Raw genomic sequence first — 19871 nt, 5'->3', positions numbered from 1 at the left:
AAAGGTGCCGGTACTCAAATGCTAGGCCACCCTTCAGGGGTGAGGTGATCACTGAGAGACCCACCCCACAATAGCCAGGTCCCCTGGAACCAGTCACAGAATCTATGACAAGGCAGAATTGGTGTGTAGAGCCTGAGCTCTTTCATTAAAACTTGGGGTCCATGGGTCAATTTTAGCAGACAATGGAAAAGGTGTTGGTACTCAGTACCCCCAAGTACCCCCTCAAAAAAGCCCTGCTTTTGTACCTCCCAAGAATGGGTTATTCTGCTAGTTGAAGGTATTGGTAAACTATGTTGAAATGCAATCTCTTGGAACTCTAAATGGGGAAAATTCAGATAAAAAAAAATCATTATGCATAAACTTAACGGGCTTTACATACCATATTTCCTTTGTTTCAATAGGTAAAAATCAAGATTCCAATGCCAGTTGCAGTCTTCAGCTGTTGTGCTCCACTGGGCTGCATTCATGGATTGAGTAATTACAAGTATGTGAACAGGGATCCTAAGCTGCGCAAGGCTCATCGAGGAAATAAATTCAAGATCAATAAGAAAAGCTCTCAGTTTTGTCTTCTGACATGCTCTTGAGCTTTATATTTCTTTATCATCTGGGAGGTGGGGAATTAACTCTGCTAGCAATGGAACAGTCAATGAGAGCTGCCAGCTTTCATACCAATGTTTCTTTACTGTACATAATTTCAATAATCAGTACACCTGACACATAGGGCCTAATTTACTAAAGGTTGTTTCACATTCTGTATCTATGGGGGAAAAACTTTATAAATCAGACTCAGAGTTCACAAATTAGTTTTCCTCTAAAGAATCTTATTCTTTCACTTCTTGACTAAATTAGCTTTTTCCCTCCTCCTTCTTCAGTTTAGAACCTTGCAAAAGAACTCGGCTTTAATTTTAAAATACTGATCATATTTGTAGGGGAACAATTATTCAGGCATACCATCCTAGCTACCTGGCAATGTGCTGAAGATGCTTCCCATATGGCTTTGTTCTCTTTTGCAAAGTTGAAAATATTTTCAAAGCAGGGCACAATTAATATTTCAACATCAATGCACATTTACTATGATAGAAATATTGCAGGCGGTTTATTGATGAATGAGGGATACCTGAAAAACTAGGACAGGTTCACACCTGGTCTTTTTGGGCTTGAGGGTATTTGCTTTGGCAATAAATAAATTGAGGTTAGATATCTGGTGAAAGTCAGGTTTTATCAAAGATAAGGTGGAAAATTATCAGCATGGGCTACCATTAAGACAGGTTATTTTAAAACTAACCCATGCTATATTAGCACAGGCCCCATTTTATATAGTGAGACCTAGTCACTAAGGGCCTCTTTTAATAAGGCGCACTAGCATTTTTAGTGTGCGCAATACACATCTCTAATGTTTAATGCACCCTAAATATTAGTGTGCGCTAAAAACACTAGTGCGCTTTAGTAAAACTATTAACCCAAGTTAATAGTAAAATAACCTATCGTAACTTTGGCCTAAGTTTATCTGCCGTCATTTACTATGTTACTATCCAGCTCATTTTCGAAAGAGAAGAGCGCCCATCTTCTGACACAAATCGGGAGATGGGCGGCCTTCTCTCAGGGCCGGCCAAATCGGCATAATCGAAAGCTGATTTTGGCCGACCTCAACTGCTTTCCGTTGCAGGGATGGCCAAAGTTCAAGGGGGCGTGTTGGTAGTGTACCGAAGGCAGGACGGGAGTGTGGTTAACAGATGGCCGTCCTTGGCAGATAATGGAAAAAAGAAGGGCGGCCCTGACGAGCATTTGGCCAACTTTACTTGGTCCCTTTTTGTTCACGATCAAAATTGGAAAAGGTACCTGAACTGACCAGATGACCACCGGAGGGAATCGGTGATCACCTCCCCTTACTCCCCCAGTGGTCACCAACACCCTCCCACCCCCCAAAAAAATTTAAAAACATTTTTTGCCAGCCTCTATGCCAGCCTCAAATGTCATATCCAGCTCCATCACAGCACTATGCAGATCCCTGGAGCAGTTTTTAGTGTGTACTGCAGTGCACTTCAGGCAGGCGGATCCAGACCCATCCCCCCCTACCTGTTACACTTGTGGTAGTAAATGGGAGCCCTCCAAAACTCACCCAAAACCCACTGTACACACATCTAGGTGCCCCCCGTTACCCTTTAAGGTCTATGGTAGTGTTGTACAGTTGTGGGTAGTGGGTTTTGGGGGGGGGGTTGGGGGGCTCAGTACACAAGGTAAGGGAGCTAGGCACCTGGGAGCAATTTGTGAAGTCCACTGTAGTGCCCCCTGGGGTGCCCAGTTGGTGTCCTAGCATGTCAGGGGGACCAGTGCACTACAAATGCTGGCTCCTCCCACGACCAAATGGCTTGGATTAGGCCGGTTTTGAGATGGCCATCTTTAGTTTCCATTATCGGCGAAAACCAATGGTGGCCATCTCTAAGGTCGACCCAAATGTTGAGATTTAGCCATCCCCGACCGTATTATCGAAATGAAAGATGGCTTATAGATGGGCGCCCCCGTTCGATTATGCCCCTCTATGTTACTTCCCCACTAAGGGCCTCTTTTATCAAGCCAAGCTAGTGGTTTCCATGCGGCAATGCCGACAAAGCCCATTTAAAGTGAATGGGCTTCGTCAGCATTACCGCACCGGGGACTGCTAGTGTGGCTTGATAAAAGAGGCCTTAAGTGTTGTAAAAGGGTTTATTTGGGAGATAGGCAGGGAAATGAGAAGCCACCTTTTCAAGAAAATAAAAATTTGAGGGACACCAGATGTGGAGCTGCCATAGCCACTCTATTAATCCCTCTAAACTACCTATAGACCAGCCCATAATCACTATTCCTCCACTGACTTAAAACAGTTTTTATTCACTGTACTGAACCTGGAAGGCTGCATGTGCTCGTTCTAGCCAAGGACAGAAGTACTCCAGACAAGTAAATTGCATTCTAATCTACGGAAGCAATTTTGTCATGTTTGGCCATTAGAGGAAAAAGAAAACAGCTCACCAAGCCTAGCTCATACAAGGCTTTTTTCACTCTTTGTTCAGCCAAAGAAAGATGCAAAGCCGCCTTCTCGCTGTTATAGCAAAAGCCACTTTTAAAGGGACATTACTGTTTTTTCTATGAGAAATCTTAGTTGTCATTTTTATAATATTATGTAATATATATTACAGTATCATGAACACATCTTGAGAGGTAAAGCACAGAGTATACAAAAAAAGAAGAAAATAACTCACAAGGGAACTAACACCCCAATGCTACCAGCCCATCATTTTGCAGGAGATCAAAGGAAGAATAGAGGATAAAAATCTTTCAACAAAGAAAATAGGCATATGATATGGCTCATCAGCAGAATGTGGGTTGCCCCTATTCTTTCCAGTTCAGGAGCACTTGGGATGCCTTGGAAGGGTCCAACATAGTTGGCAGAGATGAATGCCCATTTTGTCACCTTCTTCCAGAACCAGATCATGTGCAACTAAAATATCTATGTATGAATTCAATGTGGATCAGGTGCAGATATGTTTACTGTAGAATCAGGCCCACCTGCTGGAGCTGCTACCTTGGAAGTAAGAGCAAAATTATTCAGATCAGTAGAATATTCACTTACACCTACCTACTCTATGAGCTTGGATGCCTCAGCTGAAAAAGGAGCACATTACCCTAGACCAGGGGTAAGTAGTGGGAACCTGGATGATGAACAATGGTCATAGCAACTCACCCTGAGGCCGAGGAGATGTTTGGATCCATAAGCCCTGCCAAGAGATTGGGCTTATTGATTCCCAAGTGCAGTGTGATTATTTATTTATTTAAAACATTTATAACTGACCCCCGCTTCCTGAAGAGTGTACAAGCTCTACTTTACCTTTCTAATCGTGACCTTTTACCTCAAGCTTGTCCCTGTTCAGTGAGGAGGGATCAGTGTCACTGCCCACATACATCAATCTGAATCAAGTGCAGGAAATTAAACTAAGTTACAGGAGTTTTTCTTAATGAACTAGACACCAATTAAATTCCAAAGTGTAAATTCTTTTAATCAAAAGGTTTCAATTCTAAATTCAATAATAAGGTGTCTCACATAAAACTAATTTTTTAAAACCAATTTTCAAACTTGTTTTACAGTTATTTTTCAGTGAACAGTTGCTTAACGTTTTTTAGACTACTATGTCAGACTTCCATATTTAAGGAAGGGATACACCCAGCTTGTAGGGAAAGAACCTATCAGATAAGTACAATTAACAATTTCTTTATACTTCTTTCAGACAAATCTTTAAGATTTTTTTTCTTCCTACAAGAAAAATGATTCTTTGTGTTTACTTTTCTTTCTATAGGTACCAGACCCACTATGGATCCCAGATGCTGCTCCTTCGGGTAAGTATGGTTTCAGTTACTATCTTATCCTCCCACTCTCTCAGGGAATTGCTCAATACAAATGTAGTCCCACTATGTCCACGTGATGTTGTTTCACTTAGCTGAGATCTGTCTTAGGCGAGGCTTTGGTCTTTCTTGCATGGTGGGCCCTTCTCCAGCATCCAGCACTGATCTCTGCAGGCCTATGGCTATTAACCTGTGCTTTTAAAACTCAGTAAATGAAAACCTTGACTTCCTACTATCTTTATTAGCAACTTCCATTACAGTGACATCATAAACTCTAAAGGAGCATCAATAACTATAAGTTATAAGTTATAAGGGATAGTGCTGGGCAGGCTTATACGGTCTGTGCCAGAGCCGGTGGTGGGAAGCAGGACTGGTGGTTGGGAGGCAGGGATAGTGCTGGGCAGACTTATACGGTCTGTGCCAGAGCCTGTGGTGGGAGGCAGGGCTGGTGGTTGGGAGGCGGGGATAGTGCTGGGCAGACTTATACGGTCTGTGCCAGAGCCGGTGGTTGGGAGGCGGGGCTGGTGGTTGGGAGGCGGGGATAGTGCTGGGCAGACTTATACGGTCTGTGCCCTGAAGAACACAGGTACAAATCAAAGTAGGGTATACACAAAAATTAGCACATATGAGTTATCTTGTTGGGCAGACTGGATGGACCGTGCAGGTCTTTTTCTGCCGTCATCTACTATGTTACTATAAGTAAAATAAAAATAAATTAGAAAACCCTGTCTTCCAGGCCTAATGTCATTACACTTCCCTATTCTCTTGAAGACCACTGCTTAACTGTATTTGTTCTCTCAAACGAAATCCCACTTAACCTTCACATTCACCTATGGCCAAGTTAAAGATTCTTATTCAGATTCCACCCTGTTCGTACCAGGATCTGAATAAAATAAACATAACTCAAACTTCCCTCACCGTCAGAGCCATTCATAAGTGCTTTTTAATCTGAAACAAACACTCAGCAGCCCTCTCAGTATACTTATCTGGGAGGAAAACTATCAAACTTAGGTTCTCACACTCTTTCATTTAAATTGTCACTCCCAACTATTTCTGTCCTCAGAGCAGACACAGCTCATTCACTCAGGACCATTTAAAGCAACTTGTTGCAATACAATTCTTTCATATACAGGGAGCACATGAACACATTTCTGTACTCTCTGAAATCTTCAGTTCTTCTGCACAACAGCCTGAGGAGCCATTCCCTATGCAAAGCAGCCCAAGCTTGGTTATCTGACAAGAAACAGCCAATCCCACAGCTTACATGGAATCTTTAGCTTTTTCCTTGGGCTCATGGAACCTTTTTTTTGAATAAGCACAGTCTCCATTTTGAGATCAATTTTCTTCATAGAGTATAATGGGAAAATTAAGGTTTAAAAATAAATTACCACCAAAACTATTGCAAAATGTACTCAAAATCCATCTTTAAAATCCATCAAACCACCTGTACTATTTATTTATTACACTTATATCTCACATTATCCCAAACAAATTTGGGTTCTATGTGGCTCACATTGAATAGAATCATTTAATAACCGTTTCTAGTTCCATTGAACATCAAGGGCCCCTTTTACTACGCAGTGTGGCGGCAGTAATCCAACACGGCATACTGCTTGCTAAACAGGAAGTACCAACAGGCGCTACTGTCATATCGAAGTGTACCCAGCAGTAATCAGGCAGTGCCGCATGCTGCTCGGTTATCACCGGGTTAGCGCAGGAGCCCTTACCGCCACCTCAATGGGTGGCAGTAAGGGCTCCCCCCAAAATGGACAAGTGGCAAGTGCTTTACTTGCTGTATGGCCATTTCCTGAAGGAAAGAGAGACTTCCCTTTTACCAAACTGCAGTAAAAGGGGGCCTCGGCACACGTGAAAAACACATGCTAATGCCAGCGCAGTCCCCCTTTTGCCGCAGCTTGGTAAAAGAGGCCCATAATATCTAAAACTCACTGTTAACAAAATTTTACAGACAATTTAAGTGGATAAAACATTGTAATAACAGGCATAGAATGCAATGAAATCATGAGTTTTTCAGTCTGTTGATTAAATATGAGGTTGGTTGCTTCCATCGTTAATAAACGATCTTACCAAGTATGTTTTTAGATATTTGTGGAATATGTAATATTCATTTGTGTGACGTAGTTGCTTAGGTACATTGATATGACAAACCAGCAGTGTGAATTATTTTATATTTAACTTTATTCCATTGTGGGAAGTGTAAGGCAAGGAAATCTCTGGAGGATTTCTTAACGTTGTGCACTGGTAACATAATAAGGTTCTGCATATAAGATGGAAATAAACCACAGATTATTTGATAAGTTAATACACTGTTTCCAACAGTAACCAAGTCACAAGTACCTGGCAGAAACCCAAATAGTAGCAAGATTCCATGCTTAGAATCCCAGGGCAAGCAGTGGCTTACCCATGTATGTCTCAATAGCAGACTATGGACTTTTCCTCCAGGAACTTGTCCAAACCTTTTTGAAACCCAGATATACTGACCACTGTTACCATATCCTTTGGCAATGAGTTCCAGAGCTAAACTATTTGCTGAGTGAAAAAAATATTTCCTCCTTTTTGTTTTAAAAGTATTTTCATGTAACTTCATTGAGTGTCTCCTAGTCTTTATAATTAAAAAAAATCAAATCACTTCTACTCATTCTACACCACTCAAGATTTTGTAGATCTCAATGATTTCTCCCCTCAGTCATCTTTTTTTCAAGCCGATCAGCCCTAACCTCTTTATCCTTTCCTCATACAGGAAGAGTTCCATCCCCTTTATCATTTTGGTCACTCTTCTTTGAACTTTTTCTAATTCTGCTATATCTTTTTTGAGATACAACAGATGTTACAATCGATGTTTATATTGACACCATTTCAGAGTCAGGTGTCTCAAGAATATCAGAAATATTTAAATTAAGTGAGTCTAGTGAAATCGTCAAGCCCCCTTCTCTTAGCTTTAGGCAAGAAGTATGATTGAACAATCAATATCGAGTTTGTAGAAGGTAACTTCAGAACCTAAGTCATATAGAGGGGCATAATCGAAAGGGACGTTCAAGTTTTGTTGAGGACTTCCTTGCAAAACATCCTGATGGAGGGGCGGGGAAACACGTATTATCGAAACAAGATGGACGTCCATCTTTCATTTTGATAATACGGTCGGGGACACCCAAATCTTGAAATTTAGGTCGTCCTTAGAGATGGTTGCCCCTAGACTTGGTCATTTCTGATTTTTGGCAATAATGGAAACCAAGGACGCCCATCTCAGAAACGACCAAATGCAAGCCCTTTGGTCGTGGGAGGAGCTAGCATTTCTAGTGCACTGGTCCCCCTGACTTGCCAGGACACCAACCGGGTACCCTAGGGGGCACTGCAGTGGACTTCATAAAATGCTCCCAGGAACATAGCTCCCTTACCTTGTCTGCTGAGCCCCCCAACCCCCCCTAAAACCCACTACCCACAACTGTACACCACTACCATAGCCCTTACGGGTGAATGGGGGCACCTCTAGATGTGGGTATAGTGGGTTTGTGGTGGGTTTTGGAGGGCTCGCTGTTTCCTCCACAAATGCAACAAGTAGGGAGGGGGATGGGCCTGGGTCCTCCAGTCTGAAGTGCACTGCACCCACTAAAACTGCTCCAGGTACCTGCATATTGCTGTTATGGACCTGAGTATGATATCTGAGGCTGGCATGACATATTTTTAAAGATGTTTTTTGAGGGTGGAAGGGGGTTAATGACCACTGGGGGAGTAAGGGGAGGTCATCCCCAATTCTCTCCGGTGGTCATCTGGTCATTTCGGCCACCTTTTTGTGCCTTGGTCATAAGAAAAACAGGACCAAGTAATGTCGTCCAAGTGCTCATCAGGGACTCCCTTTTTTTTTTCATTATGGGTCGAGGACGTCCATGTGTTAGGCACGCCCCAGTCCTGCCTTCGCTACACCTCCGATACGCCCCCTTGAACTTTGACCATCCCTGTGATGAAAAGCAGTTGGGGATGTCCAAAACTGGCTTTCAATTATACCAATTTGGACGACCCTGGGAGAAGGACGCCCATCTTCCGATTTGTGTCGAAAGATGGGCGTCCTTCTCTTTCGAAAATGAGCCTGATAATGTGTCATAAACTCTCTCGGGGATCTTTAGGGAATGTTTACCTAAAATATTAACCCTTTTATTCCCCAGCCTAATGGGACCAAAAATGAAAATTTTTAAATAAATAACGTAAATATTTGGGCCACCTAACCCCTTACCTTGACTCCTGAAGTCTGCTCAGTTGTCCCCCACCTTCAGATTGAGTCCACTGCGAGCATGGTAATAGGCCGCGATCCAATCCAGAACCAAAACCAGTCAGCCCAAAAATCAAGGCCTTGGTCTTTTGTTTTGGGCCTAGTCATGTTTCTGGAGCATTACTGCGCATGCACGAAAAGTCACGCATGCTTCGGAGACCAGATAAGGCCCAGACTGGCCATTTTCCCAGTATATCTGGCCAAGTATGCCTGGCTAAAAATGAGGGTATCTGGGCCAGTATGTCTGGCACAGATACCCTCATTTTTCAGCCAGGTAGTATCACGGACAGTCATGTTCAGCATGACCTTCTCCTGGAGGCACCAAAATGTCTCCAGAGATACCCAAAAACCCCAGCACTGACCACAAATGAGGCAACTATGGCCTATGGACCCAGAACCCCTACCCAGGGTAAGCTAAATTATTAAAAAAAAAAATTAACCCCTGGTCACATAACCCACACAATCTGTAGAGCTCTTGGAGGTTTACAATAAGTACATTCATAGTGATGAAATAACAAATCATAATAAAAACATAACCATCACATACATATTACACCAAGGACTCAACACACAGTAAGCAAATTAACATCAACTACACTTTACTCATTAGTTTACCAAAGCAGATATGACTCATACCTAAACAGAGGCTTGCTGGTTGCCAAATACTTCTAAGAATAACAATGTTTTAATCTCTCTCCTAAATTTCAAAGACCTTATATACATAGCCAACTCATTCTACAATTTTGGCCCCTCAACTTTAAAAGAAGACCTGTGATATTCATCTAGCTTAATAAACTGAAAAGATGGCATTTCCAAAAGGTTAGCATTAGAAGATCTCAAAGCTCACACCAGAAGAATCTGCCCTTGTGGTAAGTTGCAAATCTGATGACCCCTGATGAAGGCTATTGACGAAACGTGGTAAAGTCGGTTCCTTTTCCAATAAAATTTTACACTTGTATCATTGGTTGTTCCTCCTTCCTGAACCACCTTTGCTGCCCTTGTATGCCTAACTGTAGGCGCCAAGATATAGAATGAGGGGGTCACCATTTAATTATTTTACCACAACTTTTTTGGAATTCAATTTTACATGAGATGTGAGTGGATGGTGATTTTCTTAGCATTCCACAAGAGTAGTAAAGCTTGGTTATTTCATCAAGTTTACTGTTTGGGTTCTGTTGGGTACTTCTGATCTAGACTGCCAGTGTTGGAGACAGGATGCTGGGCACCATGGTCCTTGGTCTGACTCAGCATGGCTTATCTTTAATTTCATTATTGTATAGTTATTGGTCTAAACAGTTTATATATCATTTTATTGTTTATTTTTATTTCTATATTATCTAAATGATTATGAAGATAACTCTATGTGGTTTACAAATGAAAAAATGAAGGGAGAATTTTGAGTCTGTTTGGTGACTGGATTCAGTTAAAATGCTGGCTGTGGCATTTAACCTTGGGGTCCATTTACTAAGCTGCACTAGGCACTAATACACGCCTAACACAGCTTAAAATGGCATACTTGTGGTTGTGGGATGCACTCCAGCATCCTGCAGTAAGGGCCCTATTTATAAAGGTGTGCTAGCATTTGTTAGGTGCCTACAATATTCCCATGGGCACCTACACAGTTAGCAAGCCAGTGTAAACAGGGCCCTAAGTGTCAAATGTATGTGTGCTAACCAAGTGCTAATAAATATTTTCAAGGTTTTTTTTATTGGAGGGGGCATGTCTGGGGGAAGAAAGTGGGCATTCCTGCACTAATCAGTTATGAGTTAGGTGCTTCTTCCACTCTGAATTTTCGATGCAGAATGGCGTTCTTATGGATGCAAGGTGCTGAAACGGGGCAGAAATGGCAGATCCCCATGAAAACACACTTACATGCCCATTTATGGAATAGCGCCTAAGTGTTTCATGTGGATTTTCAAAAGGGGCATGGGTAGGTCAGGGTGTTCCCTTAAAACGCAAGTAGTGTTATAGACTAGTATAGCTCCGTACCCAACTTGCGCGCTGGGACTTAACTCTTGTGTAACTTCTTATACCCATAGTTGAGCATGAGTAAAATAGCTACACACTATTCTATAAAGGGTGCCGATCCCCGAACACCTGTTATAGAATACTGTTCAGTGCCAAAATGTTTTGGTGTCAAATTTAGAATGCCATTTACTGAATCCAGCCCTTAGTCCATCTACATTACTGTGCGCTAACTGGTTAGTACAGGAATAGCATGTGAACCCTTACACCTACAAAATGGGCAGTGGTAATGCATATGCACTCATTTTTTTTTAATGGCTGTGCTGTGATAGCAACATTAGCATATGGTCATTAATACAAAAAATAGAAAAAGGCCATTTTTCAGCTGCAGTAAAAATGGCTTTAGTGTGGGGAAAGCTGCAGATAAAGTGCTGAGGCCAATTATCTGCAGCTTAGTAAAATGACTTCTCAATCCATTTATTTAGCACCACTTTCCACATAGGTCACTGTTCTGGCACTATCCTGGGATTCTATATAGTGCGACTTAAGTTACGCACGTAAATCCAGTCATATTCTGGACTTGCGTGCACAACTTATTTAGTTAACTAGCCAATCAATGCTGATAATTGTCACTTAACAAGAAATGATTGACACTAATTGGCATTAATTAGAATTTAGGCGCAGAACTGTCTAAGCGTATTCTATAATGTGATGCGCGTAAATTCTAAGACACATGCCAGCTTAATTTCGATAGAGAAGGCCGGCCATCTTCCGACACAAATCGGGAGATGGCCGGCCATCTCTCAAGGCCAGCGAAATCGGCATAATCGAAAGCCGATTTTGGCCGGCCTCAACTGCAGTCCGTTGCGGAGCCGGCCAAACTTCAAGGGGGCGTGTCAGAAGGGTAGCGAAGGTGGGACAGGGGCATGCCGGGGCGTGCTTAAGAGATGGCCGGCTTTGCCCGATAATGGAAAACAGAAAGCCGGCCCTGACGAGCATTTGGCCAACTTTACTTGGTCCCTTTTCTTCAGGTCCAAGTCCCAAAAAAGTGCCCGAACTGACCAGATGACCACCGGAAGGAATTGGGGATGACCTCCCCTGACTCGCCCAGTGGTCACTAACCCCCTCCCACCCTCAAAAAAACAACTTTAAAAACTTTTTTGCCAGCCTGTATGCCAGCCTCAAATGTCATACTCAGGTCCATCGCAGCAGTATACAGGTTCCTGGAGCAGTTTTAGTGGGTGCAGTGGACTTCAGGCAGGCGGACCCAGGCCCATCCCCCTCCTACCTATTACACTTGTGGTGGAAAATGGGAGCCCTTACAAACCCACCCGAAACCCACCATACCCATATGTTGGTGCCCCCCTTCACCCCTTAGGGCTATGGTAGTGGTATATAATTGTGGGTAGTGGGTTTTGGGGGGGGGGGTTGGGGGGCTCAGCACCCAAGGTAAGGGAGCTATGCACCTGGGAGCTATTTTTTTTTTAATTTTTAGAAGTGCCCCCTAGGGTGCCCGGTTGGTGTCCTGGCATGTCATGGGGACCAGTGCACTACAAATGCTAACCCCTCCCACGACCAAGTGCCTTGGATTTGGCCGGCTTTGAGATGGCCGGCCTCGGTCTCCATTATCGGCAAAAACCGAGGCTGGCCATCTACCGTATTCTCGAAACGAAAGATGGCCTGCCATCTCATTTGAAAATATGGTTGGCCTCGCCCCTTCATGGCGCCGTCCTCGGAGATGGGCGCCCTTAGAGATGGCCGGCCCCGTTTGAAAATGCCCCTCATAGTTGAAAAGGGGGTGTGGCTAGAACAGGCAGGTCATGGGCATTTCTAAAATCTATATGCACTGTCCGCACCTAATTTAGGTGTCAGCATTTACACCAAGTTTTACTTGGCGTAACTGCCCATGACTAAATTTAGTTGCATGGACAGGTGCTTGGTGTATTCTATAAACTGCACGAAATTTTAAGCTTATTCTATAAAGTACGCCTACATTTAGGTGTACTTTATAGAATACGCCTAGGCGGATTTCATTTCGGCGCCAATTATTTAGGCATGATATATAGAATCTAGTCCTGCATGTTTCATTTAAGCTTGCATTTCATCTGTAGACTTATTTATGTATAAGGCTTTTGGATGGTCAATATGGTTGTTGTCATTTGTTATGTAGCTGACCTTTTATGGCTGATAGTGTAATCAGTATTGATTTTAGTATAGTCATTCAATATTGAATAATGATGTTGTTATGTTCCTCTGAGGGGCAATTTCTCCAGGTGGGTTAGTTTTGTGCATTACACACAATTAACAGTGAAAGGCAATAACATACAATCTCATAACAACAAAAATATAAATTGCCAAATAGCCAACTCTATAAATGACTCAGTGCAATCCCAACTCAATCTCTTCCAACAAATCAGATGGAGAAAAAAGTCTCAAATTAAGTGACAGCGAAGTACAGCATAAAGCACTCAGGGGGTACTTTACAAAGGCACGGTAGCGTTTTTAGCGTGTGCTGATTAGCACACGCTAAACTCTAGAGACGCCCATGGGAATATAAAGGCAACTCTAGTGTTTAGCTCATGCTTATTTTTAGCGCACAGTAAAAATGCTAGGGCGCCTTTGTAAAAGGACCCCTCAAAAAGCTGCCGTAAACCCTATCATCTGCATTAAAAAAAACTCCATCGGTATTACAAGACTGGAAGGAATAAACAGTTCAGCACATTTTTGAGTTCATCAAGCAGCAGGAATAGCCTTTGCAACAATCAAAACCAAAATGTGCACTCCAGTTCAATCCTCTTCTAGGTCAAGACACCAAAGTACAAAAAGGATTGCTACTTGTCTTAAATTATTCAGATGGAATAGAGAATGCAAGTGAGCTACAACGAGCAGCTCATTTGCATTCCCTTTCCTTAATGCATGCCCGTTCCTTACCGATTCGCTAAGGGAATTGGTAAGGGAAGGGCTCTAACGATTTTGTAGTGCATCTAGCCCTAAGCAGGGTATGCATGGCAAGGGGGGCACCAGAGACTGCCATGCTTACTCTTGCTTACCCTCCCACCACCACCACAGCAATGCCGCCACCCCCCTCCTGCGTACTACTACCTTGCCACCCGCCCTGGTGGTATAGTGGTCTCTGCAGCTGCGGGGGCAGGAAAGAATCCCACTCTTTCCTGCCCGCTGCTGCTACTCTGTTTCTGGTGCTCTCCACTTTTCTGTGCCGCGGATGGCCCCGTCGTATTTAAAAAATGGTTGCTGAGGCAGCCATTTTGGGAAAACACGGCAGCGGGGCTCGCAGCACAGAAGAGAAAAGCGGAGAGTGCCGGAGATGGAGTAGTGGCAGTGGGCAGGAAAGAGTGGGATTGTTTCCTGCCCCCGCAGTCGTAGAGGCCACTACACCATCAGAGTGGGCGGCAAGGTAGAACTGTAATACACTGGAGAGGGATGGCAGGTTTAGGCACAGTATAAGTCATCAGAAGGACAAAATATAAGGAAACCAATGGAATGCATTAGGAGCTTAAAGCCCATTTAATTATGTTAAAACAAATGAGAGATCTGCTTGAAAGAAAATATTTTTTTTTATTATTTTGACATGAAAACCCCTTGTCCCTGAAACATGCTCAAAACAGAGCAATCCATTTATACAAAAGAAATGAGATGAAGATGTGATTCCATGTGCCTCAATGAAAGAAGAGTTTAATTTTACTTTGAATCTTTATAACACCAAGGGGCTCATTTTCAAAAGAAAAAAACATCCAAAAAGTGACATAAGTGTGCATTTGGACGTTTATGTCACAAAAACGTCCAAATCAGTATTTTCGAAACCTATTTTTAGACGTTTTTCTCTGAAGTCCGTCAGAAGGATGTCTACATTTCAAGGGGGCATGCCTGGGGCGTGTTCAAGGTGGGACTTGGGCATTCCTAAGACTTAGACGTCTTTCAGCCATAATGGAACAAAACAAAAACGTCCAAGACTAAAATTTAGATGTTTTAAGCTAGACCTGTTTTTATTATGAATAATGCACAAAAAGGTGCCCCAAATGACCAGATGACCACTGGAGGGAATCAGGGATGACCTCTCCTTACTCCCCCAGTGGTCACTAACCTCCTGCCACCCCCAAAAATTGTGATGAAGAACATTACTTGCTAGCCTCTATGCCAGCGTCAGATGTCATGATCAGGTCCATTACAGCAGCATGCAGGTCCCTGGAGTAGTTTAGTAGTAGGTGCAGTGCACTTCAGACAGGTGGATCCAGGCTCCTACCTCCCCTTACCTGTTACACTGGTGGAGGAAACTATGAGCCCTCCAAAACTCACCAGAAACCCACTGTACCCACATATAGGTGCCCACTTCACCTGTAAAGGCTATGATAGTGGTGTACAGTTAGGGGTAGTGGGTTTGGGATGGGTTTTGGGGGGCTCAGCACACAAGGTACGGGATCAATGGTCAGATGTGTACCTGGGAGCAGTTTATGAAGTCCACTGCAGTGCCCCCCTAGGGTGCCCTATTGCTGTCCTGGGATGTCAGGGGGACCAGTCTACTAAAAATGCTGGCTCCTCCTACATCCCAATGGCTTGATTTTGGACGTTTTGCACTTGGACATTGTTTTTTTGAAAATGGCCCCCCAAGAAAACCTCCAAATCACAAAATGTCCATAGGATTTTCGAAAACAAATGATAGACATCTATCTTTTTCAAAAATGACCTTCTTTCCTGTTCAGAATTTGGATGTTGTGTAAAATATCCAAATTCTGATTTAGACGTTCCATTGAAAATGCCCCTCCATGCTTCCCAAGGCAGATTACAACAACAGTTAAGACAAACCCATCAGTAAACAGGATATCCTCACTTAAATTTGGCCATATATTACTGTATTTATAGAACAGTGTAGAAAAAGGAGCACAACATATAGCCTTTATTAGTGCTGTTTCCACCAGCTACAATAATTATTTTAAGCAGTTTTAGTGATATTCAATTTTATTTCATGATATTTATATCTACATATGGAAAGCTTTCAAATAAATTCAAAAGTTGTCAAGTTAAAAAAACAAACACTTTTCTTCTTCACCTTTTACGGAGAAGGTGCTGGGTGGGGGGTGGCAATTGATAGCTTGCAGGAGGACGCCAGAGGCACTGGCTCTGTTCTTCCTTCAAAATATCCATATCCAGCATTGATCTTTTCCTTCCAGTTTCTTCTGCCCAACAAGATAAATTCATTTTTCATGGTATGCAATACTTTATATGTATACTCGAGTTTGATTTGTCCTTGCCATTCTCTCAGGGCACAGACCGTAGAAGTCTGCCCAGTACTGTTCTTGTACTAAAGGTTCTGAAGTTAATGCCGAAGCTCCTGAAAATTTACGCTCCAGCCCATCCATATCTATTCAGTCACAATCAGGGCACAGACCATAGAAGTCTGCCCAGCACTGGTTTTGCTTCTCAATTACCGGTGTTGCCACCCAATCTCTGCTAAGATTCCGTAGATCCATTCCTTCTGAACAGGATTCCTTTGCGTTTATCCCACGCATATTTGAATTCCATTACCGTTTTCATCTCCACCACCTCCCTCATTCCTTTTTAATGCCTCTCATCCTCTCTCCAGTCTTCCAGGTCATTCATGCTATGACTCAACCTTTCCCCACACTTCATCTCCTTTTCTTGCCCTTCTTCTCTTACCCCTCATTTCATGCCCTCACTCATTCTCCCAACCCATACCTGCCAATTGCCGAGTACTCACTATCCTCTTGAAGTTCCCACTTCATCTCTCCCATCCATAATTCCCTGCTCTGCTCTCCAATACTCTCCCATTCAATCACCAAGTCCCAGTCATCTTTTACTCTGTTCTCCTCCCCCCTCCACAGTGAGTCCTGGTAATCTTCTACTCTGTTCCCGCCCCCCCATTCACCAAGTCTCAGTCTTCTTTTGCTCTATTGCACCCCCCCCCCAAACTCCTGGTCATATTCTATTATATTCCCTTTCTCTCTACCCATCCACCCAATTACCTAATCCCATTCATCGTCTGCTCTGATCCCTTTATCCCCCACCCCTAGTCTCATCCATCTTCTGTTCTGTTCTCCTTCTCCCACCACCCACCCCTAGTCCATCCATCTTCTCCTTTCCAGGATCTCCTGTCCATTTGACATTTCTTCTCTCTTCAAGTCTGCCATCATTTCCTCTGTGTCCCTATCTCTCTTGTTTTGCATCTCTCCCCTTTATTCCCATCCCTATTCCCCCTATGTTCAGTATCTGCCCTCTGTGTCCCTGTCTCTTCCCCCCCAGCTTCTCTCCCTCTCTTCCCTTTCTTCCGTACCCCCACCCAGGGCCAGCACCCTCCCACTATCTTTCCTGTCCCCTCCCAATGGTACCACCTCTCTCTCTCTCTCTCCTTCTTTAAATCTATCATCTTTCTCACCGTCACCCTACAGGCATCTGGCCCATTTTCTCTTTTTCCTCTGCTCATACCCCAGCATCTCTCTCTCTCTCTCTCTCTCTCTCTCTTTCCCTGTGGGTCCAGCTCCTCTCTCCCTCTCTTCCCCATCTCCTTATTGGCGCTCTCTTTTCTCTATCCTCCCCATGGGTCTGGAATCTTTCTCCCTAACCCCCCACCCATAATCTGATATCTCTCTTCCTACCCCTCCCCCCCCCACTCATTGTCTGGCAACTCTCTCCCTACCTCACCTCTATGATGTTTAAATGTTTATACAGGAGGTGAGCAGCGAGTGGGGGGGGGGGCAGGAAGGGAGAGATATACTGGAGTCTGGACCCCGCGGCGGGAATGCCGGACAGACAATGAGAAACCAGGGTCTGAAAATGGGTTAGCAAGCCATTCACTTCAGTACCATAAATTCAAAACTTCCCATCCTTCTGACACACACACACTAACTAAGCTACACCTTGGTAAATCTTAATTTTTGAGAAATGACACAATTTTAAATCCCTCTTGTCAGAGCACACACAACATACACATCCTTTCCTTCAAAAGTTTCCCTCCCAGCTATCTAAAACTATTGACAGAATCTTACCTTATGATATTCCTGCTTGGGTTTGTGCAACCAATCAGAATGTGTTTAGCTGTTCCTCACAGCTAAAGCTGCCTTAGGTACTGTCATTGCACTGGTCAGTTTTACTGCTGTAGCACAAGCTCCCTGTACCTCTCAGTACCTGGCCAGGTGAAAATAAATTATTAAAATTGTTCTGCCTATCCACTGTTGTATCCTATGATCCTGCACAGGGGGGTTCAGGCCACTGTTACCATGGTATGATCAGTCTCATCATCCAATTCATACAGTTTTCTAATTTAGATAGATTTTTGTTTGCTTTTGTATATCTTAGCTGAGGGTAGGTGCTCCATCCCACCTCCCCCTCATGATTCCCTGTTAGCTGCCAGCCCAGGGGGACAGATATTGTGGAGAAAGGCAGGCAGGACTTACTATCTCTTTCACTATCCACTTGGCATCTCATTTCCCTCCTCCCCCCTCAGGTCTCTCTCAGTGCCGGAGAGAAGCTTCCGAGCTGGGTGCCCACTAGCTGGCCTGGGAAGGGACTTGGAGCCCCCAGGGGTGGGCACAGCAAGGATGCAGCAGCCATCACCACTTGCACTGCTGGATAATGCTTCAGGTAAGCCCGGACTCTGTGATGGGAGAGGGGCAATGGCATGAGTATGTATTCTCCTGCTCCCTTTGCACTGGGTATTGGAGGGCAGCGCACACCAGGAGCAATGGCCAGAGACCCCACGTGCTCTTTCTGTCTCTCCCATGTGCTGCTGCACCCAAGAGAATGGGGAGGTGGGGGCTTACGGTGCTATGGGGAAGTTACTTTCGGTTTGAGCATTTTTTTTTCCTTAAGAAGAAGTGAAAATTCATTGGAGAGGGTTACTTTCATCTCCTCTCTGGCTGAAGCAGAGTTTTTTTGTTTGTTTGTTTTTTAATACCAGTGTCTTTTTGACTTACTGATGGTTATTGCATGGTGCTGACAAAGTTCGGGTGCCAGTATTTCATGCCATTAACTCCTGCTCTGGACATATCTTCTCATGCAGTGCACATAAATCTGTTACACCTATAGAGGTGACCAAGCCTCCTCCAGCTGTCTTTCACAACTTGTGCAGATAAGGAGGCACTGAAATCATTTCTGTAGGCTTGATAGAAGTTAGCCATCACTGCTGTCAACTTGCAAGCAATTCTTATGCAGTTCTACTTACTACTATTATCCAAAGGGCTAATGAAGCTTTGGTCAGGACTCTCTAGGTCAGGGTAAGCGTCTGCTCTTAAACCACAGGGAAAAATAAAGCACCAATTCAGTTGTATAATGTACTGTATTTTTAAATTAACAACATTTTAGATTTACAACCAAAACAGGAGTCTAGGAAAACAAAATCCTCAATTGCAATCTGTACATATTTTTCCTAGCAAACTGTATCCCTTGCTCTTCCAGGGTATAGAGATCAAGGTGTTCTAGCTCTTTTAGGAAGGCAAGGAATAGCAATGAACAGAATCATTTCTCTCACAGAGGAAGGCGGGGTTAATCATTTTCTTAAACAGCAGTCCTAAAACATGCTGCACAAGCTGACTAGCAACTGGGAGAGCAGAGAGGAAGCTTGCAGGGAGGGACGGACTGTTTGGCTTTAGAAATGTCTACTTTGGACCTCGGTGCTAGTTAACACTAGCTGAGAAAGAGCAGAGGATGCAGCCACTGCCTCCACTCGCACTGCTGGATGCCTCAGGTAAGCCTGGGCTTGGTGGCATTACAGGGGCAGTGGTCTTTCCCGCTTTTTTTTCCTTTTGCTCTGAGTATTGGAAGGCAGCGTGCACACCGGGGGGTATCGGCTGAAGACCCTGCATGGTCTGCCTGTCTCTCCCCTGCACTGCTGCACCTGAGGAAATAGGGTGGTGGGAGCTTACGGTGCTATAGGGGAAGTTACTGGCTCAGGACATTTTTTGCTTCAGAAAAAGCAAAAAAAACTCAGAGACTGTTGCTTCCATCTCCTCTATGCCTGATGCAGGTTGTTGGTTGTTTTTTTTTAATACCAGTGTCTTTATCCCTTTCTGGTGGTTAGTGCATGGTGCTGCCGTTTGGATTTCCAGGGCTGAAACCAGAGAAAGTTCGGGTGTCAGTATTTCATGCTGTTCACCCCTGCTCAGGAGGACATATCTTCTCATGCAGTGCACATAAATCTGTTACACACCAAAAGAGGTGATCACGCCTTCTCCAGCTGCCTTTCACAACATGTGCAGATAAGGAAGCACTGAAAGAAGAA

General features: G+C 43.7%; 1 protein-coding gene across 1 annotated transcript in view; it reads left to right on the top strand.

Annotated features, from left to right (window-relative positions):
* Window positions 1-19199: 19199 nt before the first annotated feature.
* TMEM255B (transmembrane protein 255B) overlaps window positions 19200-19871 on the top strand; it is a 166316-nt gene continuing 165644 nt past the window's right edge. The window contains exon 1 of the mRNA XM_030199567.1: window positions 19200-19337. Coding sequence (XP_030055427.1) covers window positions 19298-19337 — 40 coding nt within the window. The 5' untranslated portion in view covers window positions 19200-19297. The remainder of the gene's footprint in view (window positions 19338-19871) is intronic.

The sequence above is a fragment of the Microcaecilia unicolor genome, chromosome 4 (genome assembly GCF_901765095.1).
Source record: "Microcaecilia unicolor chromosome 4, aMicUni1.1, whole genome shotgun sequence".
Classification (NCBI taxonomy): Eukaryota; Metazoa; Chordata; class Amphibia; order Gymnophiona; family Siphonopidae; genus Microcaecilia; species Microcaecilia unicolor.
This window is presented reverse-complemented; position numbering and strand designations above follow the sequence as displayed.